The following is a 19,365-nucleotide window of genomic DNA, read 5'->3' as shown; positions in this document are numbered from 1 at the left end:
TGGCGCAGCTGATTCAATTGAGCAGCGGCGATTTGGCCCCCGATTTTCATCATTTGTGGTTGGAATTGGAAATCAAGGAGAATAGAGAAGCTGAAAGCGTGGGCGAGGAGGCGTCTTCATCCACCGTGATTAATCCGGAGGAGAAGTTTCTAGAAGAAGCCTTGCCCCGAAGAAGAAAGCGCGTTTTGGCCATCGCCGATATCTACCGCAAGACCAAGCCTTTGATCAAAAGCTCCAAAATTTGAGGGCTTTTTCATTCCAACGGCTTATCATTTCGGTGAATTGTAAATATACTTGGTTTTCAATTTTACTCACTCTAGAGATACAGATAGTTACGTCTATGTATATAGTTATAAAATTACTTTCGGTTTCTAGTTTATATAATCTATCACTTGCTGATTTTATGTTTCATTTCATGCTCGGTTTTGTTTGATTTCCTAGTTTTTTAGGTCGGTAAATTTCAGGTTTAATTTGGGGATACTACTATATTTTAGGTGAATACAATTTGGGCGTTGCAGATTTGTTCATTAACAGAGATTATAGCTTTTAATTTGTCACTACGAAATTAACATGCACCAGATACCATTTGAACACCATTTACACATACATATATCTGTGATCATGTGTATGTATATTTAGTATATTCATTGTTTGATGTTTTCTATTTTTATTTCATGCTCTAGTTTTGTTATCGGAGAGTAATTAGAGATTTGAATAAAGCTTCAGTTTAATATATAATCGTCTGATTTTCAGTACTTGAGATTGGATTAATGTTCAAGCAGAAGTAGAACTGTACTATAGTAAGAGGTTAGATGTATTATTATTTAATTTGCCTGGTTTGTATACTTTGTAAAAATGTCATGTTATTCCCATATGTAATTTATATTAATAAGATTGGATCATTGGAATTATATTGCATCTTCAAAGAAATTGACAGCAGGTGAGCTTCGCCTTCCGTTTCTTACTCTTGAAGTTATAATATAAGGTTAAGGTGACTATTAATAGGACTATAGGAGGTTCAGTCAAATATTTTTTGGCGTTAAAGAGGGACTTAATTAGAAATTACATATATAAAGGTGGTATAAAAAAATTAAGGGTGAGATGAGATTCATTGACTTTTTCCACCAGGTAGGTACTGTAAATTGCTCTTAAAATGTATAAATATTAACCCAATTTTATTATGATAATGACATATATCAATTAATTGATGCATTTATATCTAATTTCTGTAACAAAAAAAAAAGTAACAATAGCAGATTGCACAAAAAATCAATATAGAAGTTATCTAGTTAGTAAAATATGACAAAAATAGAAATATATAGGAGGGAGGGAGGGAGGGAGAGAGAGAGAGAGCCAATTAATCCGAATAATTGATAGTAAATACTACCTCCGTCTCCCAAATTTTGACACGGTTTGACCCGACACGGATTTTAAGACATGTAATGGAAAGTGCTTTGAAAAAGTTGGTGGGACGTGGGTTCTACTTTTAAAGTATTAGTTTTATAATAAAATGTGAGTAGGAATGAGTTAGTGGAATATGGGGTTCACTACCAAAAATGGTAAAAAGTGAAGTGTGTCAAATTTTCAAGGACGGACCGAAATGGTAAACTGTGTCAAAATTTGGGGGACGGAGGTAGTATTTTTTAAATTCTCGACCAAAATTGATATTGAGAAATAGAAATCTAAAAATACATCAGATTTGATAGGATATATATTTCGATAATTATGTATAATGAAATTGATTAAACAAGAATGAGATGGAAAAAATGAACATATGAGTAAAAAGTTGAAACCAGAACGTACTTTGTAAAGAAGGCTCGCCGCTGTTTGATTGTAGTCTCTCGCCCGTCGACAGATTTCTTCCTCCGCATGTCGAAGATTTCTTCATCCACCATAGATGAGGAATTTTCTAACTACATTAGTTTTTTAAATTTTTCGCAACTCATCCATTTCTCGTGGATTGGGTGGGAGCCTGTCGATTTGTTGTGTGTTCTATCGATAAAATTCTATGGGTTTGTGTTGTCTTACAAATCTTCTTTATTATTTTATGATATTTTGAATATGATCTAGGATGAAATTGTTTGGATTTAGAGAAGAAGAAGATGTATATAAGAAAGCTTTAATTATGTGCCTTAATGAAGAATAATCAAATCAATTTTGCTTTAATTAATAATAATACTTACCAATCAATCGTGAATCATTCAATTTATTTAATTAATCAATTATATAATTAAATTAATTTTAAAAAATATACATTTAAGATGTATCAAAGAAATTGAATATATAAGGGTATTTTTGTCCTTACAATTTTATATCTACAATTCTAATTTGTGTATCAAACAACATTTTAAAAAGACTACCATGACACTATCTTACTTTCGGCCCGAAAACACTATCTATATCTAGTTTTTTTGCATTATACTCTCGTACCAATCAAACGCACCCTAAAGTTGTACTACTACATGAATTAATGTGATCATGCAAACAAACAGCTTAATTATTTTATCATCTCCAAAAAAATTTAGAAACATCTACATTTTATACAAAAACGAGGGAGGCCAAACTTTCTTTTTGACATCAAGACAAGAGTATAATATTTTATTCTAGTAACTGTAATTACAATTTTAATTTATTCGTACAATCCGGATCAATGTATTGTTCCAAATAAAATCTATGATTACTATAAGTATACTAATAATTTCCTAATTACACGCTCCTCAGGGCTCAGAGCCTCAGAGTAACGAACTAAAAACAATTTTTTCACCAAGTTCATCCATAATTTAAATGTAAAATTTCCGTAATGGTAATACCAAATTTGGGTGAATTCTGATTTTGCACACAATTATAAAAATTAAAAATAAAATACACCAAGTTTCAACTCTTTAAGATTCCTCCAATATTTTAGTTGCTAGGATCTCTCCATCAATATGTGCAAATTAAATGCATATTGCCCACTCTCCATGGAGAACACGACGCTTTTGAAGAAATTAATAACGTTTTAGCTAAAATAGCGCAGATTTTGTGTTTATGTTATTAAAATTTATTATTTCTCTATGTAAGCGTAATTTTTTTTCAAGTCTATTTTAATTTGAGCGCATCACCTTCATTTTGTCCTAAATTAAAATCCAGATAGAAAATTAGAAAAAGCTGAAACTTAGTAGTACTATATAGTACTCCGTATTTTATTTTAAATTTGAATTCTGTACAAAATCGCCAAACATTAATTTTCCCTTAAATAAAATAATGCGGTGGAATCATATGTAAACATTTGTAGACTTATTAAAATTGAAATGACCATATTCTCCCTTGAAAATCTTCATACATGAGGTAAAGAAGATAACGAATATTAAAAGGTACACTCGCTTTTAGTGGAGAATTGATCTATTCATGAGGTGTTACATGACTACATCAATTACTAGAAACTTCCACGATGAAGAAAGTGCATAATTATTCGAAATGAACCAATTTAAAGTACCACCAGCTAGCGGTATGAGATTGCGAAAGTTATGATTCAATTTACTACGTATTTAATTAATTTATAGGTTATTTATACAAAAAAACTGATAACATCGAAACAAATTTTGAAATAACACAAATGTGTTCGACTTGTACAACATTAATAATTGACATGATTGATCCAAGAACCATATCAAATTATTTAACTGATCAATAATCTCTCGATTATGGATTACATCTGTCCTCATCGGAGATTTTGTTATGGATAAACTACTATTCAGGAGTATTAAACATGAGAAGATTTTGGATCAAGTTATTTAACAAACTCAACACACATGCATTTTGTGTTAGATTTCTATTTTATTGAGAAATTCCAAAAGTCATGAAATCCCGTAACATGTTACGTCAAATTGATTAAAGTATGATGATGATTAGTCATTAGTGGTATTGGATGGTCCATTTCCATTTCATTTTGATTGTATTTGCAGGGATGGAATAGCATGTCCGACCAAATTCTTTTATAGTTTATACTAATGTTAATTCAGGTTCAATTTAGGCAAGTTTTGATTCATTGTGGATTTTTTTTGTCTTTTACTACTACTCCTATAATTTAATTTAGTTTGATTTTATTATTTGTTTCACTTACAAAAATATATTCTATTATTATACACACAACTAATTACTCATCTCAGTTTTTCTGCAATTTCATTGCACATTGATTCATTTCTCTATCAATTTCATTTGAAGTTTTGTATGGTCTATCGACGTGGAAACCATTTTTAACTACAATCACTACCTTCGTCATTGTTATACTCCCTCCATTAAACTATGGGTGACTTTGATTCTTTAACATCCTTTATCGACGTCGACAAGCAAACATATTGTATCCAAGAATTGCCGAAGGAGATTTAAATATATATCCTACAACTGTTAATCGTGATTTGGGGCTTCCAGAGTCGAAATTCTGGCTCTATCAGTGTTATACTCCATCAATCCACAATAATGTTTGGTATTTTTGTTCATAAAATTCCATCCTTAGATGAGTTATCACTCATACCAAACATGCCTTAGTGTCTCAAGTTTTCTTCTTTTGTCATTATTAAATGTCTTTTTCTATTTTTGTTAATAGACAACACTTTCTATTAATTTATTCCACTCACATTTTATTATTATAAACTAATTATCAAATAAAAGTAGGTTCCAAAATCCACTGGCTTTTTCTATTTTCTTTCTATTACATTTTAAAAAACTCGAGCCGAGTTACTCTATAATCCCTTCATCACTGAAAATTTGTCACTTGTTTCCATTTTCGTCTGTCCCTAAAAATTTGTCACATTTCACTTTTACCATTTTTGTTAGTGGATCACACATTCCACTAACTCATTCGCACTCACATTGTATTACTCTCTCAATTCCGCGGTAGTTGAGTCATTTCATTTTCTGCGCTCGTTTTAGAAAAATGACAATAAATAGTTAAAGTGGAAAAAAGTAAAGTAAGAGAGAATAATGTAGATAAACTCTTATCTATCTTATTTTGTCACTTACTTTACTCTCTCTTCATTTTAACTACTCCATTTATTATGATTTTTCCAAAACTGTGCAGAAAATGAAATGACTCAACTACCGCAGAACGGATGGAGTATAAAACTATTATATAAAAGTAGTACTCACATGTCACTAACTTTTTCAACTCACTTTCTATTACATTTTTTAAAACTCGTGTCTGCTCAAATAGTGACAAATTATTAGAGATTGAGGAAGTACCACTTAATCGGGGATGGAGCTGGAGGGTGTGAGGGCAAAGAATTTTCAGAGGATAAAAAGATTCTTTCGAAGTTCAGGAGGCCTCCGCCAATTCGTATGATTCTTGAAGTAAAGCTCAATACTCCCTCTATCCTAAAAATATAGACAAACTTGTATAACATGACGCATGAGATTTTAATGTGTAATTATTAAAATAAGAGATAGATTGGAAAAAGTAAAAGAGAGGAAAGGAAAATGTAGTAAAAGTAGTGATAGTAGATTGTGCATGGAGACTGGAGTCCATATTAGTGTGTAATTGCATAAAACATATTTAGACTTGATTTAATATTGGAAGACGACTCAAAATAGTAAAATTAGTAGTCCATCTTTTTAGGATGGAAGAATTAGTCTATCTCGGAATCTGTTTGATTAATGGATAATTCTACTTGTACTCGAATTAATAGATATCCTAATTTTCAATTTTATGAGGAGAACACTGTAGCCGCTATTCCGAATTTTATTATTAGGAAACAAGAATTAACAAAAAATTAATGTAATTAGTTCGTTATCAACTTTAACAGAATTCTAAATTTTCCTTCAAACTTGAAATTTAGTCGAAAAAAATAATGATACACTCAAAGTTGCACATACGCATTAATTTGGGTGGTAAGGGAAATCAAAAGCAATACTCAACCTATTTTGAATCATTAAACGGCACTCCTTGACATGAATATCAAATTTCATTAATGGACCCGTAAAACCCTAATTTTGGGTAAGGAAAAATGATGAAGATGAAGTTGATGTTGGTGGTGGAATAGACAGAGAGAAAGTAAAATTAGGTTTATAAGAATTAATAATCCTATTCCGGAGGCGGCAGCAGGTTCAAGTACAAGTTGAGTTAATTGTGGATCTATCCTGGTGCTTCCGCAAAGCCTGGCCGGTGCGAGCATGCATTAGCCAAGTTGTAAATGTGATTGTGATGATCCTCCCTTGGAAAACCTTGTCGCACATCCAACACGCGTACATTGGATTTGGCAGACCCTACTTTTTGCCTTTTCATTCTGAGGAGATTGAGCAGAAACCGCAGGATTAGGGACATCGCGGGTATTCCACCGGAGAGAAATTGCGCTGTGTGTTTCTGTTTGTGATTTTGTGAGATTGAAGACCGTTGATTTTATTGCCAAATTCTTTCCTAATTAGAAAGGGAGCGAATTTGTGAATATGGTAATATTTGTACACTTGATCTTCGTTTCGTCGGATTTCTTTCCTTACTCACATTACCGTTGAGTGTAAACATATTAGATATGGTAATTTGTAGTAGGACTAGTACTTTTATCTCACTTCCTATTTATCCCCTAACTTATCACAAATTTCATCACCTAATACCTTACAATTTGGATTACAAAAATCAATTAACCCGTCACTTGTCATTTGCAACTGAAATTGATACAGAGAATTAATGTCTTTCTTTTTTTTATCAAATAGATCACAATAAATGATCAAAATATGATCCATTTCTCACTTTTTTCCGTGGATGTAGATCTTTAAGATCAAACCACGTTAATACCTTGTGTTGATCGTGTGTTTGTGTTCTTCATTGTTTTATAACGCGGCGCCGTTTGTGGGAAGGAAATCAGTACCAAAACAATCGCTCAAAGAATGTCGACAACAAGGCTTGAGGCTGAACAGTTTTCAGGAATGAACTATTTCGGTTTATGGCGTGTAAAAGTAGACTGCATTTATTGTGTTACACTGTAAAGATAGCGCTTCCTCAATTGGAAATTTAGCACTTTTATAAGCTTGATTTACATAGATCTAAATTTAAAATAATCCATACAACCACAAATGTATTTATACTCGATTAATATTAGAATTAAGTCTTGAATCAAGAAGTCTTATTTCTAGCAAGCTGGGAATCATATTATGGTGGCAAATAAAATACAAACTAACAATCGTCATCATCCTCCCTAAATAAAGATGGAGAAAATCATTTATCCACAAACAAAGACAGAGCTACAAACACCATCTCATTCTCACACGTGCAAGGAGTTCGGTTCAGTAGAATCAAGCCAGGGATAATTTCGTCTATTCACAAGCTAGTTTTGTGTCAAAGCTGCTTAGGCAGATTGCAAATGCCTGAAATGCAGACAATGGATACCTATAATCCATGGTGAACATGTCCTTCCCAACCTTACCAAACTGCAAAATTATCTTGTCCTGGTCCGAGGCCACCGGCTGGGAAGTCGTCGGGGCGGCGCTAGCAGCAACTGCTTCTGTCGAAGCAATCAGCTGGAAATTCTTCACGGATGCAACTGTCACCCTTCCCCGGAAGTTGAGGCACCAGCACTGCAACTGCTCGTGCCACCGGGGAGCCTTATTCTTCAGAACCAACGGCCGCGTTTTGCTATTATCATCCTCATTCGACAAGCGGGCCATCTCGGAAAATCTCGTGCTGCTGAATTCAGTGGAGTGGTCTAGAGACTGTGAGAACGAGATGCTTCGGAATGAGTCCTCTAGGGATCTTGCCAGAAGCTCCGGATGGCCGGGCACCATGCCACCAGGTTCGATGGACGCGGCGGGGATCGAGTGCATAATGCAGTTCATCTTCCGTGGACCGCGTGTGCCAAGCACATTCAGCTCGTAGGTGATTTGAGCTATGTTGTAACTCCCTGTCGGCACTTTTGGAGATACTTTCTTGGAGTAGAATCGGCGGCTCGACCTCCCTGGTGGTGGGACGTTGGAACAAGGTTGTGTGTCGTATATCAAAAACCTCGTACCGAGAAAATTTGATCTGCCATTTGGCATCAATATAATTCAGTAACATGCTAAAAAAAGTACTACAGTTAAAGTAGGCATTTCAAGGTGTAACAGCAAGCTTAAACTATACACAACAATTTAGTCGACAATCATTCAAGATAATCTAATTTACTCTGGTTTATGTTACGTCTCATTTATGCCTTATGGTATTGCTATTTGCTAAACAATTGCACAACAAATTAAGAAAAAGGCCTGTAGCTCTAGAGGGGCCTCTCGTGTAGTAGTCGCAAAATTTATTGATAAGATTAGTTTCAACCATAAGTACTCTGCAAATATGAAAAATCATTGCAGGGCAACATGGAAATGATCTTCATGCCAAACCTATTAATATACAGTATTTTGAAACAGGGTCTGAATAACTTATCTTCATGCCATGACTTTTAAGCTAAATATGAAATAAAGTTTTGAAAATAAGTCTTTATCTTCTGGAACTATACATCAGGCACTTCCTGAGACCGAAAAATGATGCAGTCAAGACTAGAGTCAATAAAGTTGATCTCTTTTGAACCAGTCAATATAGAGGTTATCGTATTCGTGTAAAGAAAGCTGAAATTCATCATTTTTAATGCTGTATAATACAAGTAAGTAGTAACATCCTTGTTTTTGAAAGTAGAAACAACAGGTAAAAACTCCGCCTTTGCTTAACCTATGGGGGTGGACTATTGTTTTTTTTGACTCATACACACACTCACAGGGTTGACTATTTAAAAAAAAAGACTCCACCCGTCCACCAAGAGTGTGCAACTATTACCTTATTAGGCTTCCACAACGAGTGCAAAACTTTCCTCTTTACCGCAAAAATACTCCTTATTTACAAAAGAACCTATACATATCCCACCATCTTATTTGCCTTTGATGGGACACTCTCAACCAACTAAATATCTACCTAACATTCTATTAAAGCTTGTGTGACCCACAATGTTCCAAACTTTTCGTAGACGGAGAGACTAATTGGAACAACTAAAATCAAGAACCTTCTATAAGCAATAAATATACTCTTGGAAGAGTTGGAGGTAAACACACAATAGGATAATAGGACTGTAAGAAATTAAAGCCTACCTTAGTTTGCCGATGTATGTGCTACTTGATCTGGAGATGTTATCTGCATCCATAGAGATAACATATTCTGTACAAGTTGTTCTCCGAGTTCTTTTAGCTGAGAGAAGAAACTTCCCATTTTCAACTAGCAGAGCTGCAAATAAAAAATGATACAGGGTCATTTCTCAAAACATTCTCCCAATGTACAAGAATACATAATTCATGTTTTCAGATATTCTTTTCCAAATACACACATGTCCACTACATTCTCATACAATGCCAGAAAGAAATACAACTAGAATTTATCACATCCTGGAAATGGGCAGTCAAAATCTATTTCCTCGACAAAGACGCAAAAACAATGATGAGCAAAACACCACTGCCAACTGGACATGATTCTTGAAACTGAAGTCAAACTTTTTTTAACGCTTGCGTTGAATTAAGCACTGAACCACCTATGATCGGTTTCATCAAATTCCATACGAAAACTAAGTTTAAGAACCTCATTAGGATAAGATATAAACAAAATCATATACTAGCAACAAGAGGAGATTCTACAAATATTAGCATGCCTAGTTTGAGATGTCGTTTTTAATGGTAATATGAGATTGACTTCAATACATTTGTGAAATTAAAATCACAAAACCTTCGTCACATATAACATATGCAGCAAGAATTACTAGAGAGAACACAGTCATCTTCAGAGAATAAAAGGATGGATATACTTGATACATATAAAAAATTGAATAGAAATACAAATTACGACTTACACAACTGAATTGGAGAAACACAGGGCAAATGAATACTGAAACGACAAAATTGAAGAACAAGTTATAGCATATTCCAATTCAAAAGTGAACTTACCAGGACTGAGACACAAAAACAGATGGTAGGTTAAATTAGATTTGTCTCGCTTGATGAAGCACTGAATAGTCCCATCACGTGACCCTGGCTGCAAAGCAGGAAAAAAGCAGTTTTCATATCAACTTCATGTAAAGATCCTGAAAGCTCTATTTCTAAGGTAAGTGCTGCATTGTCCAAGTAAAACATAGTAGCAAGTGATAGCAGAAACAGTCAAAGAAGAAATTTTATTAAAGTTGTGTATTAGGCAATAGAAAATGTACAGTCAATACCTGCTTAAGAGAAACAGGAAAAGTAAGTTTTCCGCAAAATTCTGGATTTTTAACTATTTCCATGCACATGCTCCTCCAAGACCGGCAAACAGCTGCACACGCAACTACATGTTTCCGGGTGGGCCATGTGCTCTCGCTCTCCTCCAACCTTCTAATTACATCATAAAGGAGCTCAGGCGGCAGATTAGCCCACCTACTGTTCTGAATAACCAAAGGCTGGTCACTCAAGTCATTGAACGAACCATGTGATTTCCCCCTATAATGTCCTGGCAACCTCACGTCAAAACTCCGCCGCGATAGGCTGCCAAAACTCTCCCTCAAATCCCGAGCTATACTGCGGAAAGACATTAAACTGCCCAAAGTGGTAAGTTGGGAGGAACTGCAGAATCAAGTCAAGTGCTAGGTTTTATTGATCCTTTCTTTTATCGATAATTTATAGACCACTCGAATGTGACCACCCTGGATGTCAATAAACAAAAACAATTTCAATGGTAGGAAAGATAAAAGTACAAAGGAGAAAAGCATTCATGGGGAGAAGCGAAGAAAATAAACTAATAAAAAGGAAAAGAAAATTAAAGCAGAGTAGAAAAGGATAGTTTCACATGGACTAAAAAGGAAGAGTGAATTAGTATCTTAATCAGATGCAGCTTCTCATTTTTGTACTTGCAGAGTGAAAATAAGAAAATAAAGGAGCAGATAAACAACACATCCATTCTACGAGTAAAGCCACACACAAAAGACAGATATTTCCCATAAAAACAAACAAAAAAAAGTAGCAAGATTTATCTCAATCATAAAATTGGATTAGGTTAGTGCAGCTTAGAGAAATTAGACCACTAACCTAATGAAATCATACTATTTTGAGTTCATAATACCAAATAGAAAGGTGAGAGTGACAAGTAAACCTGCTAAATGAAGTTGAAGACAGGGCACAACTTCATATTTCCCTTCAGAGAAGTGCAAAGAACCATAAATACGGCATATTTAAGCTGAGAGACTTTAATGCGATTCTTTATTTCATAAATAGCCTTGATAACCCCAAAACCACTTTCTTTAAAAAGGGGGAGAACGGAAAAGGGATTGAACCTAGCGGGTTCAAGCATAAGTCTGAAACAGATTCTTCTTTATCTTTCCGAAATTAAAAGTAAATAAGTAAAAGGGTGAGCAAAAAAAGTAGAGGTAAATGAAGCATTGACTTAAAACTCTAAAGCTTCAACCTTTAGCATCAAAGGTGAAACATGAAGGAAATGAGATCAGAGATCTATACCTTAAAAAAAGACAAAGCTTCTTCAAAACCCCAGCTCCACAGCGCGTAAGTATATAATTGTAAACTATGTAAAAATCCAAACCCAGTAGTAATTTTCTTTGAAACGCAGATGAATAGAAAGTGGCTGAGACATCAGGGCAACTCACTATCAAGAATTGGGCTTAATTGTAGTCCAAAGAAGCATGAATTGAAAGAATAGAGTATTTAATCGTTGGTTAGGTCACCGGTGGGTTTGTTTTGGAGTAGTATATTTATTTGGGTGCAACAGTAGGATTTCCAGACTTTGTTGAAACTGATTGATGATGTCATTTCAATTTGGCTGTGCAAGTCTACTCACATAATACTAGTTGCATTATGGAGTATGTGTTAACATGGATTTATGGATATGATTGACTGTTTAATGAGAGTATAATATTAAGCCGGATTAAGTTTCTATGTACCGACCACTTACTTATATATTCTACACCAATGAAATGTCTACAAATTGATCATTTTCAACTGTTTCTATGATTCCAATTCATAACTTTGAGAGAAGGGGAAATGACATCTTCATGACTACAACTATCTTACTTTAATGTTTATACTCCTTCCATCCCAACGAATATAAAATATTTCTTTTTTAGCAGGAGATTTTATATAATAGTATTTGCTCCATTGTATAATTTGATAGATCAGAATGTAACACGTAATTCCAACAAAAAGATCAGTATATAAATTGTTACTATGAGACAAAACCAAAAAAAAAATCCTCTTTTCTACTTCCATTTTACTAAAGCTCTTATATTTTTCTTCGTTATTTTAGTCATATGTGTTTGACTTCTGATAATATTTGCCGTGCCAGTTTTGTTTGGACGTCACTTGTTTTACAAGTTGAGTTTTGGTTATTAAATGTATCATTCTTTTTTTTATTATTTTTATTAAGGGGAATTCACAATTTATTAATTTAGTTTAGTTATTTTTATTACTATAAATTTAATACAGTATATTAAAATAAGATTCAAATTCTATTATTTTTTTCTTTTTTTTTACAAAATTAAATATTTTTTAAAAATTAGAATAATTAAGTCAATAGTAAAAGTGCAAAAGTTTAAAATATAGCCACATAAACGTTACTACTAATAAATTAGCGTACATAAGTCAATAGCTATAAACATTCTTCCACATGTCAATTGGATACTATTACGACTTACTAATGCCAATTTCTAACGGAGTAATATATACACACACCACTATATTGGATGAGAATATATATTCTATTTTTTGTGTTTCTATCTTATTTTTAATAATATTTCACAATTTTTTTTTTTTTTTCAATACAATACATTATAGTTCATATTTATTTTCAATTTTGAAATTTTTAAGAATTACTCATTTTCAAATTTATCAACTCTAATAATTGTTTTAATATAAAAAGTGACAAAAATTTCCTAAAAAATAAGTATATATCCTAATATTTTGTAATAAACTTTTAATAATAAGAACTAAAAAACATAAAAAATAAATTTAAAGAAAAATAAAAGAATATGCAAAAAAAAAAAATGATAAGTCATAAGATGAGACACAAAAAAGGGAACCGCTAATGGAAATATTGAAGTTTGAATGCAAAGAAAATATTTCATCAACAAAGTTATGCTTAGTTATTCGAAGTTTTAATAGCATATAGTATATATTTTCGCCTAAACTTTCTCTTGAAAATACATCATGTTCAAATATCTAGGAATATATGTGACAGGTTGTTTTAGTAGTATACCCTCTCAAATTTAATTGATCTACTGTTTTCACAATACGCTGGAAATTATAATTTATGTCACATCAAACATCAGCCAAAAATAGTACTCCCTCCGCCCCAAAAAAAAATGTTACACTTTCCTTTTTAGTTTATCCCACAAAAGATGTCACATTTCCCTTTTTGGAAAAAGTTCTCTCTCACATGAATATAAAAATTATATTTTCTCTCTCCATTTAACATACAAAATAAAACCTCCTAAAATCTCGTGTCGTCCCATAAGTGTGACATCTTTTGTGGGACGGAGGGAGTAGCTTAATTGCAATTTGCAAAGTATAATCACCGTATGAGAACAAACTAAAAAGTCCAATAACCTAATTATAATAAACAAAAAGGTCTGATGATTAACTATGTGGAGTAGTAGTACATTTTAGTTGTAAGTCTCAGTTGCATAGAGATCTAATATTTACATTAGTTCATCTTTACTTTTATTTAAGGTTAATTTGATAAACTTCAAAAATTTACTATGTTATGTCAAAAATATAGCATAGAGAAGAATCTTTTTAAGCAACAACCAACGAAATTTGATTCACTTCGTTATTTGGATGCATAAAGTCCAATGGAGTTGACACTTTATCAGCTGCTCCAAAGGCTCAGTTGACTTTAACTTGGTCATGATTTAATAGTTGGTAGAGCATTGAAATTTATTAACTTCATAAGTTTTTAATTTGTAGCTGTAGTTAGATGATAATGTTGTTTAGTTCTCATAAGGGAGTATATTAAAGAGTGCAGTCTTATTGATTTAATATCATAGTGAGCTAATCTGCTAAAATCTCAACCTAGCTTGTCTGATTTGAAAACGTAATCCATTAAAGTAATTACTCTTTCTGTTCCAAATAACTTTAGTCGTATTCAATTATATACTCTCGTGTTACTTGAATCATATTTTTATGACAAAATAAGTAATTTATTTTATCTTTCCTATTTGACCGGTTTATATTTTATTCTTTTATTTTTATTTATACTTAGTTCTCTCTTCACCTAATCATTAAATATCACTTTCTTAAATTTTATGTCATTCAAAAACGATTGAAACAATATGGAAAGGAAGTAGTAGCACTCCCTCACTCCACAAATAAAAATTAAAATGAACAAATTTAGTAAAATGTAGTACTAGGTTTTATTTTTATACATTAATTAATGTTGTGGAGTAGTAAAATTATGACATCTTTTCGAGTACTAATTTTGATGTTCTAAAGTGATACATTTTCGAGGCTTGGGCCAATGTGCCTCTGGCCTTGATATTTAGAGCATCCTCGTTCATGTTCTTTGGTAAAAACATGAAAGTGGATTCAAACTCATTTTTATTCATTTTTTACTTCATGTTCTTCCTCAAGAGCACAACAACCATATTCATGCTCTTTCGTAAGGACATGCTCAAGGGTACCAACATTCTATTATTCAATTTAAATAAAAATATTTTCACAATATTAAAATACATTAAAAATACTCAGAATACTATTACAAATTACTAAAAAAAATTAAAAATGTACATAATTAAAGTCCTAAAAATTAAATATTACATAATTAAAGTCCTAAAAGTTACATAATTAAAATCCTAAAAATTACATAATTAAAATCCTAAAAATTAAGAGGAAGATGTAGATGAGTTGTATGAAAAAATATGAATGAGAGATAATTTGATGTGAAAAATGGATGAAGAATGTGTGTATTTATAGATGATTTTGGGATTAAAAATTTTTAAAAAATAAAAAAATGGTAATAAAACGGCTATATTTTTGGGAATTCGAAAGTATTTTTTTTTTTAAATTTTTGGTATTATTTTCGATTTTTTTTATAAAAAAATAGAAAATCAAATGGCTAATATGTTGGCCAATAGAAACGCGCCACGTCGCCCGCTCAGTGGCACGTGCTCGATGCATCGAGTAGCGCCGTGGCAACGGCAAGAGCACAACGGCGGATGCTCTAAGCATGCTTGCTTTCTAAAATAGAACATATTGATATGTAGATGATGAGACTCTTGAGTCTTGATATACATTACGGTGTCCATAACTCAATTTCAAAATTTCAGTTAGATTAATTAATTTAAATGTCAATTCGTATTTACAATAATTTTTTGTGCTTATAAAACTCTGGAAGGCTTCGTCAAGACGATTATATAATTAATTTGGGATATCCTACCTTCTGACTTGAGGAAAATGATATAATTTGAAAAGATAAAGAAATGAATTAGACAAAAGTTGTAGACATATTTAAACTTGTTTGAAATTCATCCAATTTTCATAATCTTACAATCTCGATACGACAATAATAATACGAAGATAGCTAACTTGCATTTGCATACTCTAATTTTTTTATCAGGTCAATTAAAATTCTTCTGTTGGTTAATGGTTATACTCGCATTATAAAAGAAAAGTCAATTTTATTAATTACTCAACGTAATATTTTAAGACGTAGTTTCAAATACTTATTCGTGATTAGCTAGCTAATGCCAAAAAAAAATTCTTTAGCTTTTCTTTGATAGTGGGTAGTACGAGGTGATATACTGATAATGAGTTTATTTTTTTCGTAAACTACGAAAATGTTGTCCATAGCTTAGCAGTATAAAATTTTTATAAAAATTCAGCCATTTTTTCGTACCTTTATTTTCCCGTCCTTTTTTTCTTTTAAAAGTAGTAAAAAGGAAAAAGGAAAGGGAGTTAAATACATGCGATGAGAATGAGTCGATCGTCTTTTTTGACTTGTATAGAAAGAAACAAAGGGGAAACAAGCGTGATGAATGCACAGGATAGATAAATTTACTTTTCTCCAAACACCTCATGCTCTTTAATCATCACACCATATACTACTATTTCAATATTTCAAGAAACTGTGTCTTTTATTCTTCATCTATAACAAGAAATTTATATTATTACGGACACGTAATCACGTATATATATTCTATTTAATCATTATATATAAGTTAAATAAACGGTTCAACTACGTACGAGTAATATTTTTTTTTTCGATTACATGAGTTGAGTGTGATTTGTAACTCTAAAGACTATTAGAAAAAAAAAGTTGTCACAGATTGATCATAATATCGGATAGATAAGCTTTTCAAAGAAGTTAATATACGAATTAGTAAAATATTAGAATTTGGCCTACTATTCTCTTAAACAAATTAGCTTATAAAGAACCTTTTAAGGCAAAACAAACTAATTGAGAAATTTCTATTAGAGAATGTAATATTTTATCCTTAATTTATCTTTTTATTAGCGCTCCTTAATTTATCTTTGTGTTGACATTTTAAATATCAATATCAACACAATATATTAAAATATCAACTAAATTTATGTTGACATTTTAATGTCACCGCATTAATTTTTCTAATACGTTGTATTGATGAGTTAACAGAATTTGCAAAACAACTTAAGAAAGTTAGCAACAAATAACACCTCGATCTATATTTCAAATTAAACCAATGAACCATGCCATTCAAACTAACTCAAAATTCAAAATTCAAAATTCTGACCTTTTTATGTATACATGAATACATTTTACGGTTAAAATTATATACATATTACTCAAATATAATTATGTCGAGATGGATGACAGTGGAATAAAAAATAAAAGATAATCAATACTATATTTATACAGTTCTCATTCGTCCAATCTTTCTTTCATGGTAGTCTAATTTCATATTAACACGTAGATGCTTACTTTTGTAGGGGCTATTATCAATAATGTTGTATTAAAAACTGTTACCTCAATAATCCTGTCTACTAATGATGGCATAATGCATGTGGATTTTGTCTGAAACAAGTTGTCTTGGTCTTCCTTTATCTTCTTTAAGCATATATATTGTCTTGCTCTATTTCGAAAGCATGTTTACTCTAATGTCTTCCAAATGAAGCTTTGACTATTATTATAACGTAGATCATGATTTGTAATTGAGATTTGAGAACATACGAAAAGCTTTGGAATATTATTTTCGAGCACTAGAACGAAATCCATTCTTACCAAAAGCTTTTAATAATATGGTCGTGATCTGTCATTACGTGCGACTATTTTCACTGCCGACTACTCCAAGAGCACTCATCAATAAACCGGTTACTGGTACAAATCACATAAAGAAATAATTTCTAATTATAGTGTGCTCGTTTCATTTAAGTTGACGTGAAATTGGATCCCTTTCATTTTACTTCATCAATGTTGGATAAGAATTTGGAAGGAAAGTTGGACGAATTATCTGAAGAGGATCATTTAACCGTAGCAAAAGCCCTAGAAAGAATTTTTTCTTAAAATCTCGTCTAATAATTAAGACTCTAATCAAACACGGAACTAAAAAGACAATATACATGATGTGTCAAAATAATGCCTTCCGCTGCCGGTTATCATCCCATCTTGATGAGTACTGAAATGAGCTCTTTACAAGAAAGAATTACTTCTGCCAAAGAAGGACCCATAACTCGATTCAAGTGATTTATGTATCTGCAGATGATTTGACCGATCCTGCCCTAATGCTACTGACGAAAGGATTATACATAAATTAGTTTACACTCCGTATATATAATCACACACAATTAAATATATACATTAACTCATGTAGCTAGGATTGTGGTTGTCTATAATATAATGCTATATTGCTATGTGATGTTTGGAAGAATGCATTGGATGTGAAGCCTAAAATTGTTGCTGTTGATTCAAAATTTTAATAAAAGCCCACACTCCTACTTCCATACTCGGCCCAATTGGTTTTTTATCCTAGCTACTTCAGTATACTCGGCCCAACTTTTGTTTTTTTTAATTCTGAAGTACGACAGTTCCCTTCCCACTCAATATTTTGGCATTTAAGTAACAATGATCAAATTTATATATTCATTCAATATATGGTCGTTGAAACTTGAAAATATTTTCATACTAGGATTATCGTACATATTAAGGGACGAGGGTGTGGGGGATTTTTCATTTTGAATATTTCGAAGCAAAAAATAATTGATACCTGATCGACTTTGTGATTGTGACTCTTTGCGATATTTTCTTAGAACTTAGTGCTAGTATTATTTCAACAAATAATTAAAATACTGATAAGACTCGTTTCATGCATTGGTTTAGGGTTAAAAGTCTATGCATTTGGAGCACTAATGTGCGTTTATGAGTTCAGGTGCGTAGTAAATCTGCCGGATCCAGGAGTTGCTGTTACCTGACCTAGCAGATGCAAAAGAGATGGAACTGAAGTAAAAATCAGACGTCGTCGTTCGGACCTGGGAGAATCAAAAGTTGATGACAGGAGCAGAATGGAGCGAGAGCAGATTATTTTAAAGAGTCTTACTCAAGGGCAAGAGCGTCAAATCACCAGAGAGATACCCTAGGGATCAGAGCCTCACATATATAAGGAGCTCAACCTTGAAGAAGAGGACAATCGGGGAACAGCCACCTGTACACTTTCCTAGCTCTACCTTTCGTTCCATGCTTTAGCTTTTACTTCAAATTTCTCATTTCGACTGCTGCGCACTTGGAGATGGAGGATTTTGGCCACCGTGGTTCTCATCATCATCGTTATTTTGCTGTGTAACACCGCCTTGTGAAGGCGAAGAAACAATCTTATTTGCTTTCGTTTAGTACTTTGTGGTTTTTAAGTTTCGCGACTTTAGCTTCTGACTTTGATCTACTGGATTCAGACCTATTTCTAGTTATTATGGAAGTTTATGTTTGCTTTTGGTTGGATATCTCGGAGTTTATGTTTATTTCTTGCTTTTAGCTTTCGTCTTGTTATTGTTGGATGTTTGGAGCTGAAATATGTTGGTTTGTTGATGGAGGTTGGGGATTCGCGTATGGAGATGCTTGGATTTTGTTGAATCGTGGTGTTTTTGAGTTGGAGTTTCGCGTATTTGGTGTTTGCTGTTTACGTTGTGCATGATCATGGCTGTTTACTTTCTGTTTCTGTATCCTTTAGGTCCAGTAGCGTAGATCTGTTAGTTTAGGCTTTAATTTCTTGTTGTAAGTTTAGATCTAAAGCTTGTTCTGTTTTCATGGTGTTTAATACTCTGTTTTATCTGCTATTCTCGTTTGATTCCCGAAGAAGATGAAGTTGTTGGTAGTTAGAACTAGATCTGCTTTATGTCAGTACTTTTCTGCATGTACTTTACTTTTTCTGCATATCCTCCAGACCCTGTCAGTAC

The 19,365-nt window shown here is 32.6% G+C and overlaps 1 protein-coding gene across 3 annotated transcripts; it reads right to left on the bottom strand.

Moving 5' to 3' along the window:
- Positions 1–7,072: 7,072 nt before the first annotated feature.
- Positions 7,073–11,785, bottom strand: LOC125222968 (tubby-like F-box protein 8). Of its 3 annotated transcripts, XM_048125886.2 has the most exons (6): positions 11,455–11,784; positions 11,093–11,134; positions 10,188–10,646; positions 9,919–10,006; positions 9,076–9,208; positions 7,073–7,990 (listed from the first exon to the last, which is right to left on the bottom strand). In XM_048125886.2, the coding sequence occupies exons 3-6, from the start codon at positions 10,533–10,535 to the stop codon at positions 7,285–7,287; spliced, it is 1,275 nt and encodes a 424-aa protein (XP_047981843.1). In that variant the 5' UTR covers positions 10,536–10,646; positions 11,093–11,134; positions 11,455–11,784; the 3' UTR covers positions 7,073–7,284. The 3 variants fall into 3 exon arrangements, with proteins under 3 accessions (XP_047981843.1, XP_088918810.1, XP_047981841.1); XM_089062684.1 differs by lacking the exon at positions 11,093–11,134 and having other exon boundaries at positions 10,188–10,539; positions 11,455–11,785; XM_048125884.2 differs by lacking the exon at positions 11,093–11,134 and having other exon boundaries at positions 11,455–11,783.
- Between the last annotated feature and the right edge of the window lie 7,580 nt (positions 11,786–19,365).

Source organism: Salvia hispanica, chromosome 1 (assembly GCF_029641045.1).
Source record: "Salvia hispanica isolate PSC_SH4W2 chromosome 1, Shi_PSC_v1, whole genome shotgun sequence".
NCBI lineage: Eukaryota > Viridiplantae > Streptophyta > Magnoliopsida > Lamiales > Lamiaceae > Salvia > Salvia hispanica.
Note: the sequence above shows the minus strand (reverse complement) of the source record. Positions and strands in the feature narration are given on the sequence as shown.

What these genes read in the sequence shown, in the direction of transcription:
- LOC125222968 (XM_089062684.1), bottom strand. Translation starts at nt 10,535, where the DNA reads ATGTCTTTCCGCAGTATAGCTCGGGATTTGAGGGAGAGTTTTGGCAGC. An exon ending in TTCCTGTTTCTCTTAAGCAG is followed by an intron (nt 10,007 to 10,187) that starts GTATTGACTGTA and finishes CCTGCTTTGCAG; the next exon opens with CCAGGGTCACGTGATGGGAC. An exon ending in GTTTTTGTGTCTCAGTCCTG is followed by an intron (nt 9,209 to 9,918) that starts GTAAGTTCACTT and finishes TTTTATTTGCAG; the next exon opens with CTCTGCTAGTTGAAAATGGG.